General features: G+C 38.1%; 1 protein-coding gene across 1 annotated transcript in view; it reads left to right on the top strand.

The window, feature by feature from the left end:
- THSD7B (thrombospondin type 1 domain containing 7B) overlaps positions 1 to 21,804 on the top strand; it is a 260,059-nt gene that overhangs the window by 120,013 nt on the left and 118,242 nt on the right. The window contains exons 11-12 of the mRNA XM_085320933.1: positions 7,169 to 7,301; positions 8,379 to 8,482. Coding sequence (XP_085177059.1) covers positions 7,169 to 7,301; positions 8,379 to 8,482 — 237 coding nt within the window. The remainder of the gene's footprint in view (positions 1 to 7,168; positions 7,302 to 8,378; positions 8,483 to 21,804) is intronic.

The raw sequence follows: 21,804 nt of genomic DNA, 5'->3' as shown, positions 1-21,804 counted from the left end.
AGGATAGGGGTTTTCCACTGAAAGGAAGGGCTGAACAAGAGACCAAGATCAGGGAAAGGGGCTTTGGCAGCTAAGAATCCCTTGGGTGGAAGTGGAGTAAYACATAGAAAACCCTACTCAGATGGRTAAGAGTAGGTAGTAACAGCTGGCTTCCTTATCTAGCGTATTTCCTCACTGCTGTGTGTCGTTTTTTAATATGTATTTCTAACCAATGAATAAGTTCTGAACTTGGGACTTTTTTTTAACACTGATGTGTTTAAGGGGGTTTGGGTCCTCATGAACCGATTCRGACATGTAAGTTCTTTTATTTGAAATTCCTGCTGTGCTTCTGCCTGCAAAGTCTGAAGTTCAAGTCCCCAACATTGTATTGATACATATGAAGTTGCTATATTACGTGAAATGCCTTTCTCTCGAGAAACTTGGATGTGTATAGAGGGTTGGGCAAATTGCTCTTGTGCTTTGCAGTGTTTCTTTTATCTAGCTGGTAAGCTTTTGTATGGTAGATGTTTAGCAAAATTTCTTCATAATGGTCTAGTGTTGTCTTTTTGTGACAATTCTGTGCGTTTCAGTAATTGTTCAGATGAAAGTCCTCCTAGTTATCAGGATACTTCCCTTTTGTTGGCAGCTTCCTTGCTCTTCAAAGATTCTCAGTGGATGCTCTAGCGTAGTCCTTGTTAGATTTTACAGGGAAATTAGTTGCTTTCTAAAACAGTGAATCCTGTTTTAATTAGCAATTTATTTTTAGACTTTAAATGAGCTGCCTATGAAGTAGTAGAATAAATTACCTGGTAAATTACTTTGTTTATTAAATAATAGTCTACAATTAAAATGAGAAGAAATTAATTATTTAACCTCCTTGGCAGCATTATCATTTTAATATAATTCTAAATTAAAACTTCTTAGATGGAGGAGTTTGCCTTTTGCTAGATCTGCTATTGATATAACTGCATTGTAAGATTCTTTCTTTTTATTTGCATTGCACAATTAAAAAAAGAAAACTCAGCATGATAATGAAATTGTGAAAACACTATGCATATGTGAGTTGCTGAATGTTTTGATTTTTATGGAAAAGTTGTACTTAATGAAAACAATATACAGATGGTGAATTACTAAGCAGATCAGGCAGAAGCAGGTATTGCATGGCAAATGTAAAACTAAATGTGTACCAGCGTAAGATCAGAGCTTAGGCAAACATGCAGTCTCTAAATCAGGTTTACACAGGACTTTACCTGTTAAGCTGTTTGTACCTTATCTGAGCAAATGAACCCAACTTTACTATCTAACAGTAAAAAAAAAAAGCTGACATTTTCCCTACATTTAAATGTCATCAGACAACAGGCTGTCTTCTGGCAAAGGATTATCTTACACCTCAGAAGTGTAGACAGCAGTGAACTCAGGGCAGTAACAGATGGATGGACAACATAATTCACAAAAGAAGTGCAATTGATTCAAACACCTGTTGGTGAGTCAGGTTGTTACAAGTTATTGATTCTCTGCCATTTCAGATACTTAAAGGTGACAACTGTCTACCACACTCTCTTGTAATATATCTATTTTAATTGGTCTTTGAGGATGAACGGAGACAAAAATCAAAGAATCAAAATACAGGTTTCAGAATATGAAATGGTTTGAGTGTGCATCACCTGCAAACCTAATGGTGAAAGTGTGCTGGGGTAGTAACTGCTTTCGGCACGGGTGACATTCTTGCTGATCTGTCAACATAGRTATAAAATGAGGAGGTTAAAAAGAGGTCGCCAACCGAAACAAATCACAATGAATACCATTTTTCATCTCCCTCCTGAAAATAGATTGTTCCTATAAGCTTTGAGTGAATGACAGTATCTGTATGGATCACTTTTATCTAAAGCTGGGAATATCTATATATATATTAGTAAGAAAATATGTGAAGATTATTTATAAACCCATTGGTTTCTGATTTTCTGCAGTTGWGTATTTGGGGAAGCTGGAGGCTGTGTGAAACAGTGCCGGTGACTGTGTGTGCAGGCTGCGTGCAAGCTCCCTTTCTCCATGCTGCGTTGGTGCTCCAGTAGCATCTCTTCTCTTCCTGCAATGCCAGCCAGCAATTTCAGTGTTATTTAATTCTGTAAATAAGTTTACATGAAATGTTAGGCTGTAACTATCCAATTTATTTCCCCCATGACTTAAATGATTTTGAAATGAGATGGGGCAGAAGTAGATAAAATGTATAGCGTAGCCATGGTAAATGATTCTAGTGACCTTTGTGTCAAACAGTTTCTGTCAAGGACCTGCCACTTTCTATTCGCATAAAAACTCACCCAGAATTGGCCAGATTTAAAGACTTATGCCTTCAAAAGGTCTGTCCCCACAAAAGTGCTGGAGGTGACTCTGATTTTGGTGCCTAAAATCTTAAGGGTTGACYCTGATCGTACATGTGCTCACAAATCCTGTGCTGCCCTGACCTGTGCACGTCTCCTCCAGTAAAAGAGCAAAAAGGCTGAAGCTGGACGCTGCCTATAAAAGCTGTCCCAGCTATTCTGGCAAGATGAAGTCAGGCGTTATGGTAGTGAACAAGTTTGTGCCTCCCCTGGCAATGGCGATTCACCTTTCAGAGCCCTGGGCAGTGTTCCCCAGGGCACACTGTGGGAGTCAAATGTAGAGGAAGCCAAAATGCGAGAGCAAATGAGGAATACAGAGGAGGACTCGATAGAAGGAATCAGATGAGTCTGCATGTAAGGAGAAGTTGGGCGAATGGAAAAGTTGCTGGATGATGGTGTTTTCTGTTCCCCTGGTTTACACGTGCCAGGAGGAACAGTCTGTGTGCTCCAAAGCATTGAGCTGCCCCACTCRTTCACTGTTGGCAAGTATCTGCAAAAGCTGCTGACAAAACATCTTCATACTCCTTCAGCTCAGTTAGAGAATGGCCTACTAATTATGACTGTAGCCAAAACAGAGGCCGGTGACACCTATAAATTGTAAATGTACTGACAAGAATAGAGCCAATATTAGCTTGTCTTGAACCTGAGAACCTGAGTATAAAGCACACTAAAATAATGTAACTAGCAACATTATGCAGATATTTTGCAGCACTGTGATGGCATAGCCTGACACAGTGTTCAAGGATTTTACCTAAGTTATGTGAGCAATTTGGCCACCAAAAGCAAAGAAAGATAGCTGTAGTTGCATGTAGGAGGCATTCAAGTAACAAAAGTAGCAAGACAGAGAAGATAAGCCAAGGGACTGCAAGTAGGTAAGACATCCTCCCAAAACCAAACCAAACCCAGGATACACTGTACGGGGAGCAGAAGAGGCCTCCTTTTTTAAGAGGGGAATGATAGCATAAAAACATCAGGTGTAAAGGATGAAAATCAGAGGAGAAAGAGGACAAAGGCATGACTGTAGCCCTCAGTGCAGAAAATACGTTATCAAYTCCTTGGTGTGGTATCTTTAGGATAAAGATTTAGGATGTAGGTGTTGATGACTAACAGTTTCATGTATGTAGAGGTAATGAAYACTGTTTAAGATTTAACCATCAGGAGGAAGTGTGCTCTTAATCAATGACTTAGGTAAAGCTTAGTTTTAAAGTTTAAASCTGACCTGATTCACAAGTTTTCTAAGCACTCCTATCACAGCAGTCTCCGAGTCCCTAACTGACACAGATATGACAAGCGTATTCGGTTGCAGCAGCTAGCACAATGAGTGATGAGTGCTGTCAGTAGCCCTGTAGACTCAAATGGCATAGACCTGTGTAGTCTAAATTTCTCTGTCCTTCTGTCCCTGTGACGGCATATTGGCATTTCTTTGAAAAAAAGGAAGGGAAATGACTTTTAAAATCCTAGAAAATGGCCTGCGCCCCAAACATTCTCGAGTGGCATTATCAAAGTTGCAAAGTCAAGGACATAGGAGTTAAGGTTGTCTTGAGATGCTGGGGTTTGATCTTTCAGGAGGGCAAGCAGTCATAGCCATACTTGAAATCAGCTGAAGTTGAGCTTTAAACGTAAAGTACTATATAATGCTAATACTCTGGAAAATCACAGTATAACAATCTCAAATGATATATAAAAACTATGTTCATTAACATTTTTGATGAAAGCTGTAGAAAAGCCAGTGAGGAGATTCAATTTTGAAAATGGGGCTTGAGTAATGTGCAGTAGATGTTGAGGATTATTTAGTTGCTTGAGGTGGAGAAAATTGCTATGGGAAGCTCATGTAGATTTGGTACTGACTAATAGGAAGGAAATGRCTAAGATTCTAATGGTGGAAGATAATTTAAATGAAAATCATCTCAATGTGATAAAGTTCATGATCCTTAGGAGAAGGAAAGGATGGCAATATCTTCAGGAGAGATTTAAAAAAGATGGACTTCAGCAAACTCGGAGAATTGGTAGCTATACTTCCTGGGAATATATTCTGTGCAGAAGGGAGTACAGAAAATCTGGGAACTACCAAGAAAGACTGTTCTAAGGTCTGAAGCCAGACTCTGCAATTATACTCCTTCCCATCTTGAAACATTTCAGTAGTGCATAGGGCTGGTAACACAGGTGAACAAATGTGTGTAGGGCTGTAAGGGACTTGCATGTTCAGGCTTCAAACTGTGAAGAGAGAAAAATCAAACACAGCTAGCATAGCCTTGTTTTTATCTTTACTTATCATCATCATTGTTCAGAATCCTGATTCCTTTTTGATTTCAAGTTGTTTCACAAAAATGGGTGAAAAAAACCCACTAAAGATGGGTGTACAGGAATGCCTACAAATACGGGATAAAAATCAAGAATGCATGGTAAGTTATGGGAGAATATTAGATAACAAGAAGAATGGCATAAATAGAGTAGAAGTAAGAGGAAGCTAGACAAAATTTATATATATAACAAAATTGATAAGAAATGAGGAAAATGCAACATGGAGAATGCTGCCATTGTTTGTCTGTAGCCAGGAAAGGAATGGACTAAGGAATACATATTTCAATAAATTAGATGTTTCCATGTCAGTAGGTCTGCGTGAATAGAAAAGGAAGTAATGAAATAATGCCAGAACATTTAATGGCTGTCTCTAGGATAGAAATTGATAGGTCCTAAGGGACTAAACAAAAGCCAGTAATATAAAAAACAGAAAAAACGAAGACAAAGGAAATCATAGACTAGAGATCTTAACTTCATTATGTAGAAAAAAACCAAGAAAGATATTAGTCAAGTTATAAACCTCTTAGAAAATATGAAGATGATAGACTGGCCAATATGGATTTATTGAGAACAAAAAAAAAAAAAAAAAAAAAAAATGCCCAGTGAGTTCAGCCCCATCTCTTCTTTTGACAGCACGAATGCTCTAATGAGTATGAAGGAAGTGGTAGATTTTTGACACGTGTCAAGCTGGATCATGTGCCAAGCAGGGTTGTATAGAAAACTGTTCTTGGACCAATTCTATTTGATATTTGTCCTAACAACTTCAGTGCTTGAATAATAGCATTTGGGGATGATACAGAGCTGAAAAAGGTAGCAGACATAGTAGAATATATATTAAATGATGTTGAAATCTTGAGAAATTGTTCAAAATATGTCTTAGGAAGGAAAAATCAATTGCATAAAATAAGAAATAAAGACATCAGTACTGTCTCAGGGACCTCTGGAGATACAGTGGACTACAAAATGAATGAAAGTCAACAATTTGAAATGGTAAAACTCATATTAGTTTTAAATGGGCTTGTCATATGTAAGGCATTGGAGATATTACTGTACTTTGCACTGGTGAGGCCATAGGTGGGATTCCTTGGRCACTGCATTTTAAGGTAGTCAGCAATGAAAGCTGGTTGAAATAGGACTTGTGGAGAACTGGTTTTGCTTAGTCTAGAAAAGGGAAGACTTAGGATGGGTGTAAGCCCTTCACCTTTTATAAAGGCTATTCAGCAGTAGTGATCACATATTTTTCCATGTCTAGTGAAGTAAGATTAAAAGGAATCTCTAAATTTACTGGGGTGATAATTAGATAGGGTTAGATTTCAGGAAAAAGTCCTCTGTGAGTCTTTACAAGCWCTGAAATAGGCATTCAAAGGGAGATGGCTTCCTGATTGTAGGAATGTCCGTGCCTAGGAGGAGCTGGCTTGGACAACTTCTAGAGGATTTACCTCCCAGGTCCCAAGTTCCTTTGCAGTGATCTCAGTCATAGCACTGGTATGAACAAAGGCTTCCTTAACTGRTATTTTTAGAGCTGACCAATTTATTGGACTTGGACTTGTTCCTTCTGTTCACAGTGTGAATTTTCCTAAGTTTTCCTTCTACTATGACACACTGTAATCTTGCTACTGCAGCTTTGGCCTTATCTTGAGCTATCAAAATAATGTTCATACAAGTGAGCTGTTTTACACACCATTTTCCTCTCTTGAGCAAATTAGATTTGATGATGTCAGCTATTAGAAGGCAAGTTTTCCTGGTCTGTAATTATTTATGTAGTTCTATCAAGATGTCTTTTCAGTATTCTGCATCTTGTTTGAAGCGTGAGTACAGTACCAGTAAGAGTACTACTGCCATACATAGCAGTTAYACCAACTCTGAGTCTCCACTTCTGACTCCTTACACAGCCAAAGGCCCCATCCAACCCCATTTGTTTTGACTATGGAATGACACTGGTGGTACATGTTTTCCTTGTGCTCTGTTGTAGACTTTGTGGACTGTGTGGATTGACCTTGCATTAGACTGACATTAAGTTTAGAGTAACCCTGTTGGTTCAGTGCTCTTCTTATGAGGAAGTTATCATTTGTAATTTCTAAACTCTCTAAAAGATGGGTTGCTGGCAGCAGCCTGAGACCACCAGAATATGTTCTCAAGAACAAAATCTTTCAYGGTAAGTTCTTTTCTCCTATTCATTATAGATAGCTGTTTAAGTCTTTCCTCATACTTATTTTCTTGTCTGATTTCATGTTCTGTAAAAAAAGCTTTTTTCTTTCTCTCTTTTTTTTCTCAGAGACTGTTGGTTTATAAATCTTCCAAGTGCCCTTCTGCTGAAGTATTTGTAATTCTAAAGCAGGCAGCGGTATCTTTTGATTCAAAGTACTGATCCCCTCACTTCTTTGGTTAGTGCCAGAGGGCTCGTGATTTCAAAATATAAATGTAATGCAAGGCATTTTTAAACCAAGACAGCTAAATCACTCACCCAGGGTGCCAACTGTGTGGCAGGCAAATTTCTGTTTGTGTTGCAGGCAATGCCACAGCAATAAAGCAGTCTCGATACAGGATAATCGTTCAGAACGCTGCCAATGGGGGACAAGCCTGCCCAGACACCTTGTATGAAGAAAGGGAATGTGAAGATATTCCCATCTGTCCAGTGTATAGGTAAAAAGAATTAGCTTCAACCAATTTCTTACCACTGGGTTTCTGATTTTCTAGAAATGAATCTTGCGGGATTGTCCTTTACAGTTTTTACCAGAAAATAACACTTAACTGGAAAATGCAAGGTTAGAAACAAATAACGTGTGTGAATAATAAACCCCTTGTAAAATGCATAAAAGCACAGTTTAAATTGGAGATTTCAGTAGATCTGGCATCGTCAAAACAAGCACCAATAAACACATCTCCTAAAAATGGTGACCTCTGGATTTGAAGTGTTTAAGGAAGGTATTACTGGGAAGTCCTCCCCTGAATATATGTTAAAATCAATGTAATCTATTTTGGGACAATAAGAACTCAAGTGCCTTTATCATAATTGTATGCGTATTGCAGAAACCTTGTCTTTTCTTCAGGCTCTCTCATTCCCGTGAATAATAAGCACTTTAAAAATTTCTGATTAGACAAATAGTGCACAGGGCAATTTCTCACCACTCTTTGTTAAAATGCTTTGACCCATCTGTTAAACAATGTTAGTATGTAGAAATGTATTATATCTTTCTGTATAAACCTTCAGCCTGCACATCCTTTGGGACATGGTCTCAAAGCACAGCACAAAACTGGAGGTGGTGACAAAACAGCAGTCTTAAGAACATCAAACTCTGCATAGCTGTATGCTGCATAGCACTAAGGAAAACTGTTTTCCTGCATTCCTGAAGGCCACATATTATAATGTAGAAAGCAGATAATGTAAAGCATCAACTGTATGAGAAAGGGCTTGCAGGAGAGCCTGATTGCAAAGCCCAGGGAAGCTGTTTCTTCTTTATTTTATGTGACTTTGAAGTATGCCCTACAAAAATGAGGAAAGACACCATGGTTGAAGGATGGACGTGGTATTCTAGAGGTTAAATATTGAATCTGCGTGTCAGTTGGCAATGCATATTTCTGGGGTAATTATAACTTTTTAAAAATTTTTCCTTAAGTTTCTGCAGTATCTCATTACTTGTAACTCAGCTTTCTAAATTTTTGCTTGCACGTATTAGCTGTCTTCCAGTCTTCACCACTTTAACCTTTTTCTTCTAACAGGTGGAAGACCCATCGCTGGAGTCACTGTGTATTGGTGCCGGATTCAGTGAGACAGGGTATACTGGGACATAGTGAGGCCTGTGGACACGGTTTACAATCAAGAGGTAAAATTTCTGCATGCAACCTCCAAGTATTTAAAGTGCTGATGGATAATATTTAAGTAGGGTCTTTACTCTTTCACAGTAGCTGATTTAGAAACAAAGTGACTGAAGTACTTCAACTATGTTGTGAAATGTATTGGGAAGTGGCCCTGTTGTACTGTTTTGGTGCTGTTCTGGAAGTTAAAGCTGCAATACTATGATATTATGCTTGGACTATAGGAAGGGATATATACTTGAAAAGCAGTTATTACAGTAACCTTTTGTTCATGACTAACGATGAAGCACATGGTTTTTGAAAGAACTGCATATAGGCCCTATGGAGTAATTTATGATTGCTGCTACAAAATGAAAAGGGAAATTTTCTTGCRATTTTAAATTTTACTAGTAGTTTGCTTGAGGCTAGATTTGCCTTAAGACTATTTGAGTTCAGTGTGAGTAAAGGCTTTGGGCTGTTGCCTTTTGCGTTTTTAAACACTTGGAAGATACAGTGATCTGAACAAAAGTGTTAAGACAAATTTCACTATTAAGGGTATGAGATCAGAGTCTATAGTGACTCCAGCACATGGCTTAGAGATTTGACTGTTGTGAGTCTGCTGGGAAATCCAGTAAAACCTTTAACAATTTTATTTTTATTTTTTTTTTTACTTTTACTATACAGGTATGTTAGCTAAAGAAACTTGACATAATAATTTACTCCTTCACAAGGTCAGAACCTATTCTTTAAAGATGAACTGAATTTGTTACATAATCTGGATAATCTGGAAATAAGGGGAAAGAAAGAAAAGCCCTGACAGTGTGTGGGCTGTATCTGAAAGAAAAAAGTGTTTCAAACTAATGCTCAGAAAAGGAAATATCTTTAATTAGGTTTTGACCACAGACTTTTCCACAAGGTTTTCAAAGAGAGTTCTGTAAACTGTTCTCAAATTTATTCCTGCTTCTGGATGTGGAGATAATCTTTATGCTCCAGTAGATGTAAGAACTTTGTATTAATATTACTCTGACAGAATTTTAAGAGTAATAGAAGAGTATCATGGTTATTTTTGCTCTGTGAAGAGCTCTCCAGCTCTCAGCTCTTCAAATAGAAAGGTATTTGCTGTTTTGGGTGTRATCATGGGAAAGTAATCTGATAGCGTGGTGGGTTTAAGCGAAACTTATTTCGGTGCTGGGTTCACTTTCTGTATTTAACTGTGATTTTYATAATAACTCTGTTTTTCATAGTTATATGATATGATAAAACCAATCTGCTAGTTATTATTGAGGATGAATGGGGGTTTCAGGAAGATGAATTTTCGGGTGAAATCAATGTAAGATTTTTCAAGACGTTTCCTGCAAATGAGGGGAGCGAACACCGTGAAGAAGCCAGCTCAATGCTGGCTCTGAAGCTACTTCTGATCATGCTGCTTCTGATTAGAACAAAACAAAGCAAAAAAAAAAAAAAGCTGCTAGATTTGCAGTGAGTCTGTATCTTACTGATAAAAATGCTTAGTAACGGAAACTTTTAGAAAGAGTTAGCATGTGAGAAGGGGAAATGTGCCACCATGTTGTCAGTGTCAGCCAAGGATGTCGTGTGCTTACACAATGTTCATAGACCTTGACACTTCAGGATTTGTGATCCTGTCGTTCTTCACCATGAAGGTGGTCTTTGGAGATTTTTGAACTAACACACGAGGTGAGGCTGAGGGAGCGGGATTTGTTCAGCCTGGAGAAGAGAAGGCTAAGGATCTTACTGTTGCCTCAAGTGTCTGATGGGGAAGGGGTGGAGGGATGTTCACAGAGAAGATGGAGCCAGATTTTTCTCAGAGGTGCAGAGTGAAATAGCAAAAGRTAACAGTTAATCACAGTTTTGGTGAGGTAAACTCCCAGATTACCTCCTCATTAATGTAGACTTTGTGTCCATCTCAGACCTGTAGATTCCTTGGTAATTCTCAAAATTCAGCTGAGTAGAGTCCCGAGCAATCTTTTCTACCTTTAAAATGAGTTCTGATTTGAACAGGCATTGGACCTCCAGAGGTCCCTTCCAATCGAAATATGTATTGTATGATTCTGTGAGTCTATGGAAATCCTTTAGGGGAAACTTCCTCGTCAGTATAAGGACTCCAGGTGTTATAGAGCTATATTTTATATATATATATATATATTTTTTTCTGTGATATTCAGGCTTCATATGCATGAGTATCTGCAGTCCAGATACTACCACCACTCTAGACAGTAATTAGCTTGCACAACAATTGGTGTGCACAGCGTGTCAGCCTGTTTAGCCAGTAAGTGCTTATTCTCCAAAGARCATTTATATGAATTTGCCCAATTTCTTTTTTCCCATATAACAGCAATTACCCTTTTGCCACTGTAGGTAATCAGTCTTACTGTATCTTAGAGCATCCATTTTWAGATTTTTTTTTCTTTTGYTGTCCATGCCATGTCACGTAAACAGGAGGCTTTCAGTTCTCAGTGACTGTCATATCTGGCCAATTATATGGAGATTAAATTCACGCCTTTTGTTTCTAAAGTGTGTATGTGTACATATGTGTGCATATRTCTGGAACTATGATTCTGTTGAGGAAAAATAAGTCTGAAATTACTTTCAAGCTTTATTCTTTCTCTAGGATAGATTTTGAGACCCTACTTAGTGTCTTGTTTCGTGAATTTTTTCACTGAAAATGTGTACAGAGGTACCATGTGACCTGCTGAAGATACCAGAATTTGTCTGTAAATAATAAGCAGAATAGCCAAATAGATGACAGTCCTCTGAAACTGCAGTTTTCAAGGCTTTATCTTGAAATGGGTTTACCCTATAATACTAATTACAAAAGCCTTTTTTTTTGTACTCGACTTCAACGGACTAACTTATGCAGAGAACAGTCATACAGGTACGGGAAAAATAACATTTAGAGCTTACTATTTTAACTTCATTAAGGAATCATTTGCAAAAAGCCCCCGGATAGGGCACTCCAGAATACAACAAGGTGGAGATATTACCRTTGTTTGGCAGTGACATAGACAACATTTCTAAGAATAAATGAAGAGCTCTGCAAGCTCTTCTATTGCTACATAGCTGTCATTTTCCTCAACAAGTGACTAATTTACTAGGAGGTGTCAAGACTGTGAGAAAATTGCTTTTGCTTCAGATGCCCTTCAGTGACTTTAGTATTCACTGATGTTTGTGATGGAGGATCCTCCAGAAATGACCTATCRCTTCAGTGCCAACATGATCGGCCACCTTAGACATTTACATTTTGGGGGAAAAATGTGTTGCTCATTACAAGGGATTGTTAACGTTTAATTAGTGGATGGAAAGCCTGTTTTAAGCAAGCGTCTTTGAAGGCTCTTTCAAAAGCTATGGGATAAAATAAATAGACATGTATTACAGACCAGACTGATGTAATGAGGCTCCACTTTAAAAAGTAGTCTTGGAGATAACTGACAACATAGTTATGAAAAAGTAGTTACTTTGCAATAGCAGAGACACGCTGCAGCAATGGGACCCATCATGTCTCATTTCTTCTCCTCTTGCCACATCCTGACTGTGATTCATTTGGGGGATCTGACCATGTTTCCCCCCCTTAATGTAGACCTTATGTCCATCTCAGACCTGTAACACTCCGTTGTGAGCATACAGAAGTGCCGTGACACAAAGCAACAAATATTCTTAGAGAATGATTTTTTGATTTATGTACAGGAAAACACCATTAGAGCCACTAATGCAGTGATGAGAAACTACTTCCTCTGCTTGGGAGAAGTGCACTCTYCTTTGCTCACCTGAGAGCATAGGGTGGATCAATACTGATTTGTGGCTCTGACTTGAACCTTTTCTGATAGCTGTACAAATATGGCAGATAAGACTGGTTTTAGACTGAGATGCAGATCAGATGCTTTTATGAGGAAAAAAAAATCCTAACTATCYGCCATGTGAGTTTTCAGAGTGTGTTTAAATGTGAGAATTGTTSAAGTAAAATCTTACCCAAACAGAAYTGCTTTTGCAGGCATAGTTTTTAATAAATTAGTGACATAAATTAACATTTTTTTCCATACTAAAAAAGATGAAAGGGTGAATTCTGGTGTTGTCTGTGAACACTGCATTTACAAATATATTTCAAACAGGCATTCTTCAGAGCTAGTATCTAATGTATATTCAAGTTGTAACATAGTAGTGGCCATGTGCATTGCTATTATTTCTACTGAAATTATTTTATGATAGCCTACTTGTAATGAGATATGCCATCAAAAAAGCATCATGGTAAGCCAGCACTTCTTATTATCTGTTATGTACATGATTAATATAACTGCTGATTAACTAAACAAGCAGATATGTTCATTGTAATTTCAGTTATGTGATACTACAGAAAGCTTTTGCCCAGAAATACCAATTTCAGGAATTACATACTGGAATTGCTTTATAATTTACAGGCAATGTGGTAACCTAAAGTTTGTATTAAATGCATATATGATAGTAAATGTGGCAAAAACACAGCCTTATTCTGTTAGAAGGTGATATTTTAGGAATAGTGTTTCATAGTAGTCCTGTGTGTAGGTCTGTCCAGTTGACAGTAGCTTACCTGTCATCAGTAGCTCCCTCTAATGCTACCATTAATCTGATAGGACTTGACTCTCACTCTGAGCAACGCTGAGAACTCCCTGCGTTTGCTGGCAGTCTGCTCGTAACGCTGGCCTGAGGACCGACTCCGAATCGGAGGCGGTGGGGACACGAGCAACGCTGGSGTTTGGAAGCTCAGGGAGATGAACTTGAACAGTCCCTGCCACTGGCGTAGGTGTAGAGGCTCAAAATGTCACGTTGCCTTGAGTTACGACCGACTGATTTCTGCTGTGTGCGTTTTGTGAAGCCCTGATCATACGGTTTAATTTGAAGTGTGGCTGTCTAGGAGACACTTGCCTGTCAGGTGCTGGCTGTGATAGCAAAGATAGAAAATAATAGCTCAGGGGAAAAATAATAGGTAGAGTAAGGAGAGGAGCAGAGTCTTGTTTGTGCTGTGTTTGTCAGGGAGATTTGTGAAGTGAGGCCTGTCTGTCRTGTGTATTGACGTTTTGAGAGTGGCCTTTTCTAGCCTGAGAGCCTTAGTCCGAGTGCACTTGTGTGTGTGACACAACATTTCCTTCCCGTTGCCGTTACAGGAGTCATGTACATCTGTRCCTTAGCAGACACTTCACCTGTGCAGCCATTCTAGAGAAAATGATAAATTTGCAAGCTCGGCGTTACCTGTATTTTTGTTTTCTTGTCTCTGATAATGGAATTTTTAGCTTGTAAACACATGGAGGGGAATAAGGTGATAAGAAACAACCAAAACAGAATCGATTTACTATTCTTTGCTCCTGATAATCTAATTTCTCTCTGTGACAAGACAGTGGGCCAGAGGGTAAGCAACAAGGTACACAGAAAGCAGTACAGATAATATTCCCTTGGCTTTAGAAAGAAATGGAATGCTGTCTCACGTGACTGTCTGCCTTCTGTAATAGCAAAGTATGTCCTGGAGAAATACAGGATAAGATGGTTGTGCAACTTGTAGAAAAAAACCCATGCAAAGCTCCGTTATCAGTTGTTTGCTGTCAATCTGGGAGGCCACCTCAGATGGCTTCCCACAGGGCATGTTCCTGTGGTTCCCTTCTGTGTTTTCACTAACAGTATGGGTGATGAAACAACACATCTGCAGCACATCTGGGTAACTGCAGGTTGCAGATTGTGAATACTTTGAAAGGCAGGATAAAGATTCAAGTTRGATAATCAGAGAATGCTCTGAACATCGTAAAAGTGAAATTTTCATTAAATTCAATAATTAATTAACACGTGGCACTCACACTCTACAAAACTGGGCAGCAGTGCCACAGAACTGAGTCTAGAATTAAGAATTACAGATTATGAGTTAGTAGCATTATACTATTACAAGAAATGCAAATCATAAAATCATGTTTCTTAAATGTTCTTTCTGACCTCATCTTTCTTTCTTCACTGTCAGAATGTCTGGATTTCTGTGCCTTTAATTGCAGTTTTGTAAAAATGTCATCCTAGTTATTACAGGAAATCAATCTTCCTCCTCTTAGTGAAATCGCAATGAAAACGGCTGTGTTCCTTGAGATTCACCGATACATGTAAATAAAGCAAGTTAGCCACTGGTAGGAAAAATATTAATGAAACTTAACAACAATAAAAAGCAGAAAATATAACTTAAATAGGTATAGAGGTACCTGTTYTGGTGTACCTAATGGTACAGCTTAAGCCGATCTGGGATGCAAAACATAAATAACCATATAAACCAAGAAGGATCATGGTATCATGTCATGTAGTTATCCTGATGAACTGCATGGTTATATACGTCTCTAGTAATTCCAGTTAGGAAAGTGTACATTTTCCCTGAAGCACAGTAACATGATTATTGATTTGTTCATGAAATTTAAGTAGAACCTCTTGGATATGTTGTGGCTAGAACAGATGAGAGAAGAGGACTAATGTAGTAGTCCAGTAGAGTACATTTAGGAGCAGAAACCCACACTTGTTTGAATAACGGATTACAATTTTTTTATAGTTGTGTGACTAAGTCCTTGTCCTTATGGTGTGATTGCAACAATCTGAAATTATAATGAAAGGCTGTTCAGGTAGATCTGAAATATTGACAAATCCATCTCCAAAAGTGCCAGTACCGGGTGATTTGATAACATTTTCATAAAGCATAAAGACTCTGCATTGTCACTAATTTGAAATTATGTTTAAGAAAAAATATATTTGTGTTCGTGGGCGACTCAGATACTCTCTCAGTGGAGTTCAGTGCTCATGTGAGAAGACGTTGGTAAGCAAAAGAAGGAGCATTATTCATGTTTTAGTAATCTCCTTTCATCCCGTTAGGATGGAATTTTAGGAATTATGGACTGTGAGTCAGTAGCGTTATTCTATTAAAAAATGAAAATCATAAAGTCGTATATTTCCTAAATTTTTTTCTGACCTCCTAATTTCTAAAACAGATTCCTCTGATTCCTGAACTAGAGTATTTTTAACAGATAATCTTCCTTTTTATTCTTGTTCTATGGTACTTTTTGCTACTGTAAATAAAGACAAATAATTTAGGTCAAATAATAACTTCAGAACTTTGTCTCAAGTAATTCCAATTCCTTATTTACCAACAGATTCAAACTGTATTAGAAAAAGTTTTCAAAATACATAAATCTCATTCAGAAAAACAAATTGGATATTTAGGAGTCTAAGCTCTGGTGAGTATCAATGAATGATGTAAAATCTTTGTGAACCTAATGAAAATATACCCTTGATTTCACATGTAAAACTTGTTTTTGGTCTTGATGAAATATATATATCTGTGCACAGGAATTTGTATGTTGAGAGATTCATCGCTAGAGTGTGGATGTTTTATTACAAGGGTTTGAATTGTCTGGCTCTAATTAACATTAGTTTACATGTAGGCTTTGATCTTTAAAGTRTTTCCCAAAGCCTGGGTTTAATTTTGGGTTTGATAATAGATTAAGTAGTTTCATGCAAAAATATATGGTAATGTTTTTCGAAGAGGGAAAACGAGGAAAAATTGAGGAAGAGGAAAGAAAAAGAATATAAAATCTGTTCAGAAACCCATCACATGTACATGCTAAGTCTTTCCGGCATTTGTGGAAGGAGGAGGGCATCCTCAGGCAGGTGGACAGACAGTGGGGTTTGTTCAAGTTTCGGAAAGCTAGAACTGATCAGGAGGAGGAGAAGAGGGTGCCAGGCAGATGAGGCTATGCAAGATGTGGCAGATAAATCACTCTGAGGATTTTGTGACTGCCTTTGAGATTCATGCAGTTTAATTTATGAGAACTAAAGTCATCTCCTCCTATAGAAATCATCCCAGGCCAGTTTCCTGAAACCTGACAACGTACCATGTGTACGTATGTGCATCATGGTACTTGAATCAGAAATTAGATAATGATTTGGAAGCTGGAAATAGTCGTCATGTTGTATTGCATCCCACTGATCTCTACATAATGTGTTCCTGTAGACCAATTTTTCTTTACTTGGGTCGTAGTTGATAGGACGAGAGGAAGGAAGGTTGATACTGATTTCCAGTGACAGGTTGTTCACAAAAAATGATAGTGGACTATTCCACTTTTTTTCTTGGGAAATGTCAGCAGACATCACAAGCTAGACACTTAAACAGGGCTGCTRTATTCCAGTCTGGGTCCAGACCAGCTCCCACCTCAAGTATATCASCTGTAAGAGTATTTCATAACCACTAAGAGAATTGTCATGACCTTGCTTTATAGCTGCTAACTAATAGCGGGAGAGACTTCAACTCGTTTCTGTTCCTGTAGCCTTATGCTGGCAACATAATAATTGAGGAGACTCTTAAGAGGATTTGTCCCGACAATACTCTGTATAGTGCAACGCTTTATCCGAAGGCGATTCAGTAATCTATAGTCTTCCCGTAAGATAAAGATGATGAAGACTACATCAGATAAGTTACATGTATTTGGTTTCCTTCAAAAGCAGGACAATATATTCTGTCCTATACSAGGAAACAAGCAGATTTTCTAGCTTAGCTATATACTGTTCCTATCTGATAATTTAAACAGGAATATCTGCATCTTAGTACCGCGCACGGCATTTATTTTTTGAAAGAAAACCCCACAACTACAACAAACTTGATCAAGTAGGAAAGCTTTTGAAGCTAGAAGGCATAAACACTGAAAATGTATATTACAAGCATGCACAAATAGAGGGATTGTTAAAAGATCAAAATAATGAGAAGTAAAGCAAAGGAACATCAAAGCTTTGCAGGCTGTTTTTCCSCCTTGATTAGGCGGAAGGACAGAGGAGTGGGAGGGAAGAAGGCCTTAGATCAATAGGAAATGGCCCCATCACCTCAAAGTCAAAGGCACCAGAGCTTTACCATCCAAATGTGCACAATTTACAAGAATTGCCAGGGCATCTCAATCATAAAAGTCCCAGATAATCTGACAGCACTCACACCATATTTAACAGGTACACAGAGAGCATCAAGATCTTATCTGAAGGAAACTTCTCTTCAAATGGAGGGGTAGGTAGATTTTCTTTTTGTCTTTCATCCTCTGATTAAGTTCAGCTCTCTTTGGTCCTCCTAAGATTTCTTTCATCTAGTGTGTAGTCTGTATGATCTAAGCAGCTATGTGTGGTGAAAGTCATTTTTGGGGTCCTTTTTTAAATGATGGATTGTCATTAAACAGAKAATATAGTAGATGAAAGTGGTCCAGGAAGAACCAAACTGTGCTGAGGCTTACTCAGGCAGATGAAAGACATAATGAGGGATGTAATGAAGAGCAATCTCCCCCTCAAACTGAAGACAGACCCTTCCAATTATGACTTTAATAGCATCAGCTTCCAGTGATTTAAAATCACTTGTTATAAACAGTTGATTCAGACTTGTCATAGAAATCCAAGAAGCTCGTATGATATGAACAGTAGGCATGGGGGCATGTTACATGTTTTGTAGAGAATATGTCTACAATCCTTTTGTAGGAGAATCCTTTTTGGGACCACAGATGGACTGTAAGTAGGCCAGATCATGCAGCCTCGTGTGCTCCTAATCATAAATAWGGGAGCCATTTCTCTCCAAAACTCTTTACTTTTTGTTGTCATATAACCTGAAGCATGAGGGTTTATAACTCTTAGTATTTTATAGGATCTCATGTAAACTGTAACTATCTATAAAAATACAAAATCTTTTTTATATTTTTCCTAATCTCTCACCTGCTGTTGTATCTGGTGTCCCTGCRTTCCATGGGTTAACTGTGCTGTGGGAGAACTGTTTTAGTCTCTTGATGCTTTTCAATTTAATTGAATCCTTTTTTGCTCTTGAGACATTTGAGTCTAATTTGATCTCCTTTTCTATTTGTTATTTTATCTCTYATTCATGTCCCTCTTACCTTCCTGAGCTGAAAGCTATCCCATTCAGTACTGATACAAATCCACTTTTGCTTTTATAAAGTTTTAATTTACTTGTTGTTACAGTTTTGTTGTTTAYAAATCCAAAGATGATTCATGCCAAAGCTGTTCCAATTTATGAGAAAATAGTTAAAAATTCATCAGAGCTGGGCATGAGATCTGAGGTTCTCTGGAAAAATGGCTTTAGGGAGAACTTTTCTTCAAAATAGCCACACTAAACTGGAGACTTTGAAGCGTGACCAACAATGAGCAAGTTTATTACAAAGCTTTTAAACTCTTAGTTGTCTGAAAAACATTAGAGATGTTCTTCTCCAAACCATTAATAGAATAACCTCTTTTTGGTCCATAATAATCTCAATCAATTGAAGTACCAAAATCTGAGAAATTCCAGAGACATTGAAGACGGGGAGTATTGCAGGATGGTATGTATAGTCCTGCAGTATGATGGTACCAAAGAGACTTGGTTTGCTGCTTATTTTACCTGAGTAATAGCAGAAGAAGAAATGGACAGTCCTAGTTTTGAAATGCTGATCCTACTTAAACCGGTGAAATTTTAGAGGACTCAGTTCTTGGTGAAACTGTGCTGAAATGAAACACAGGGACATTGAAAGAAAATGCTGAATTTGATTCATTTACAGATACTGTTCCCTGTCACTTTGCTGAGCTTTGGCCTGCCTTTGGAGAAGCTTGGTAAAAATTGCATTTTGCACTTTCCCTTATTCTACATTAGCTAGAAAACACTTATTGGATATTGTTAAGTTTCTTAAGTAATGAGATACTACTGCTCTACGTGAATGTTAGTGTTCTAAATAGCAGAGCTCATCGCTGTGGCTTACTGTAATCTTCAGGCACAAGACTGTGCCTGATACGTGACATGTCACAAAGATGCAAAATGAATCCTGACGTCATGTTCGTTAAATCTGAGTCTGTATATTTATGTTACTCCAGCAGCTTCATGTGCACAGCTGAGATTTTCAATTGCAGAATGAATGAATAACCTTGGCTCAAGCTATCTTTCAAAAATCCCACAGCCTTACTTTAGAAGGGGTACACTAGAGTGACRGTATGGTGACTGGAGGTGACAAGGCTACTTATGAAGTGCTTGTACTTGCAAAACTACTTTGAGTTACTGTGAAATGGTTCCTATTATCTGTGTTTGCTTCCCATGTCTAGCAGTGCTCTCTTCTGTTTGCACTGCTTCTGAAAATATTTATGTCACTATGTTCTGTCTGGCCTGGAAAAAGAATTAATTGAAAAATTGAAAATGTCTTCTTTTAAAAGCAACTTTCATGTATTAGGTAGATAGCAAATGATGGTTTCTAATACATACGGGATTGTTAGTTATGGGATAGAGGTTTTCTTTAATGTTCAGAAATATTAAAAAATCTGAACAGTGTGCTTACCACTTTCTAAAACAGTCTAATTATTGTAACAGTAACACTTTGAGCATTCTTYCTGATGGAAAAAACTCCCTTCTCCCTTTTCATTAACGGTGTTGTCATTGATTTRCTTCTCAAAAGACTTGGAAGAAGATTCCATCTTCTTTGTGTTATAATAAATCAAGAGAAACTTCATCTAAATAYTGGAATTCCACTGGAATGAAATTATTACACAAGAAAAAGCCATCTCTGTATTTTGATGGCAATAGATAGTCATGAAAAAGAAGACATCTTCTAACAAAGATTTTTCTAAAATATTTTTTTTTTCTGRCAGCCACTAGTTTTGCCATGTGCATGCAACATTTGTTAAAGGATTGATCATACTGGCTTTGTGATATCAGGAAAGTCAGGTGTTATGTATTCTGATATTTGACAGRTTTTTCCCAAAGTAGATAGGGTATTTTATAATGTCAAATTTGGATCTTGGATGTGAAGCCTCACAGAAAATGTGACGGCTTACCTCTTTTTGGCCAATTCTAACATCAGTATCATTGCTAGCTCTTGACAGTTCACAGAAGTYTCAATCCTACAATCATATATTTATTTATGTGCCCCAGGTGATAGAAATTTCTTCTAGTTATCTCATTTCTACTGTCCCTTGGATATTAACTTTATGCGTCTTTGTTTTTATCCCAGTCTTTGCRTTGGCAGAGGAGACACCTGAACTAGAGCTATACTATAGGGGGGAATCTAACCGACCTATTAAAATGTAATAGGCTTGTCGAAGGCCATCTCCTTGAGCATTTGTTTAATCCAGAATGGAGCAGATCGGCGTGTCCTCGAGGGGTGTGTTACGTGACGGGGCAGCGCGCTGAACCACCGCTGTGCGCTAAGAACCCGTGGGATGCCAAAGCTTGCCGACCAGGAGCCTGCGCTGCTGCCTTATTTTACTCCCCATGCCCAGGGAGGGCATCTTAATAATTGATACTTACTAAAGGTTTGAGCAAAATCAAGCAGAAATTAGTCTACGAAACTGCACAGGTGTGCGTGGACTTGAGCTCTTGAGTCTTACGTTGCGTTTAAGCCCAGAGCATGGGGTTTGGCTGTGATCACGTGTCGCTCATCCACAGAGAGCGCCCAGGCGATAAGGCCTGGAGAAAATACAGAAATCTACTCGTAACTGTTCTGCTTTTGCTTATTTAAATTGAATGAGCTGGCAGTTAGGGCAGAAAAAGGGCAGTGTGCTTGATCCACACTGGGGCACTTGTCTCGTGGTAGTGGCAAGTCAGACCTACGGCGCTTGCGAGATGTTGCTTTGACCGGCAGATGCTTTTTTGATATACCTCTGAAATGATCGGTTAACGGAGCACATAAAAATCGTTGTCTGCAGGATGGACYGGTTTTGCACAGGGGCTTGGTTGCTGGTGAGGTTGCATGTGAATAAACCTCCAAACRCACTGGAAATACATTGGTGCTTTAAAATAAATAGCTATCTTCAGTGCTTAGTTTCACAGAATATAAATTTTCATGTAATCTAAGCACAGCTGTTCATAAAAATTAACTTCTGTGGCATGTGAAAAGAAAAGCTACATCAGCTGTACGGTTCGATGAGATGTATCTGTTCATCACAGTGATTAATTGTAGCATTTATATGAAAATGGCTGCTTTTTATTCATTTTTGTTTTTAGATCATGTATCTTGCCTTTTCCTTTAGCTTATTTAAATGTAAATACCTTGCAAATCCAGTATGAAAGTGTAAACTTACCAATTTTAAGTGTTTTGATGAAACTGGACAAAATATGTCTCTGCTTAAATTGTCTTATCTGAAGACTTTGAAAGATGCCTGTCCTTCCTAGTTATGTGGATTTCACAGGTGAATGTAGATATTACAGTGACCTTGAAAGAAATTTAGAAGGATTATAGAGTTCCTTCTGAGCCTGAGGGCTAGTATTTCCAAGGGGGTAGCATAATAATGAACACATTGGCAGTTTGCAGGTGGTCCTGAGGCTTTGCAAGTATTAAATATTTACTGTGGG

Source organism: Rhea americana, unplaced genomic scaffold (genome assembly GCF_003343005.1).
Source record: "Rhea americana isolate MKP2758 unplaced genomic scaffold, rheAme1 scaffold_67, whole genome shotgun sequence".
In the NCBI taxonomy this organism is placed as follows: Eukaryota; Metazoa; Chordata; class Aves; order Rheiformes; family Rheidae; genus Rhea; species Rhea americana.
This window is presented reverse-complemented; position numbering and strand designations above follow the sequence as displayed.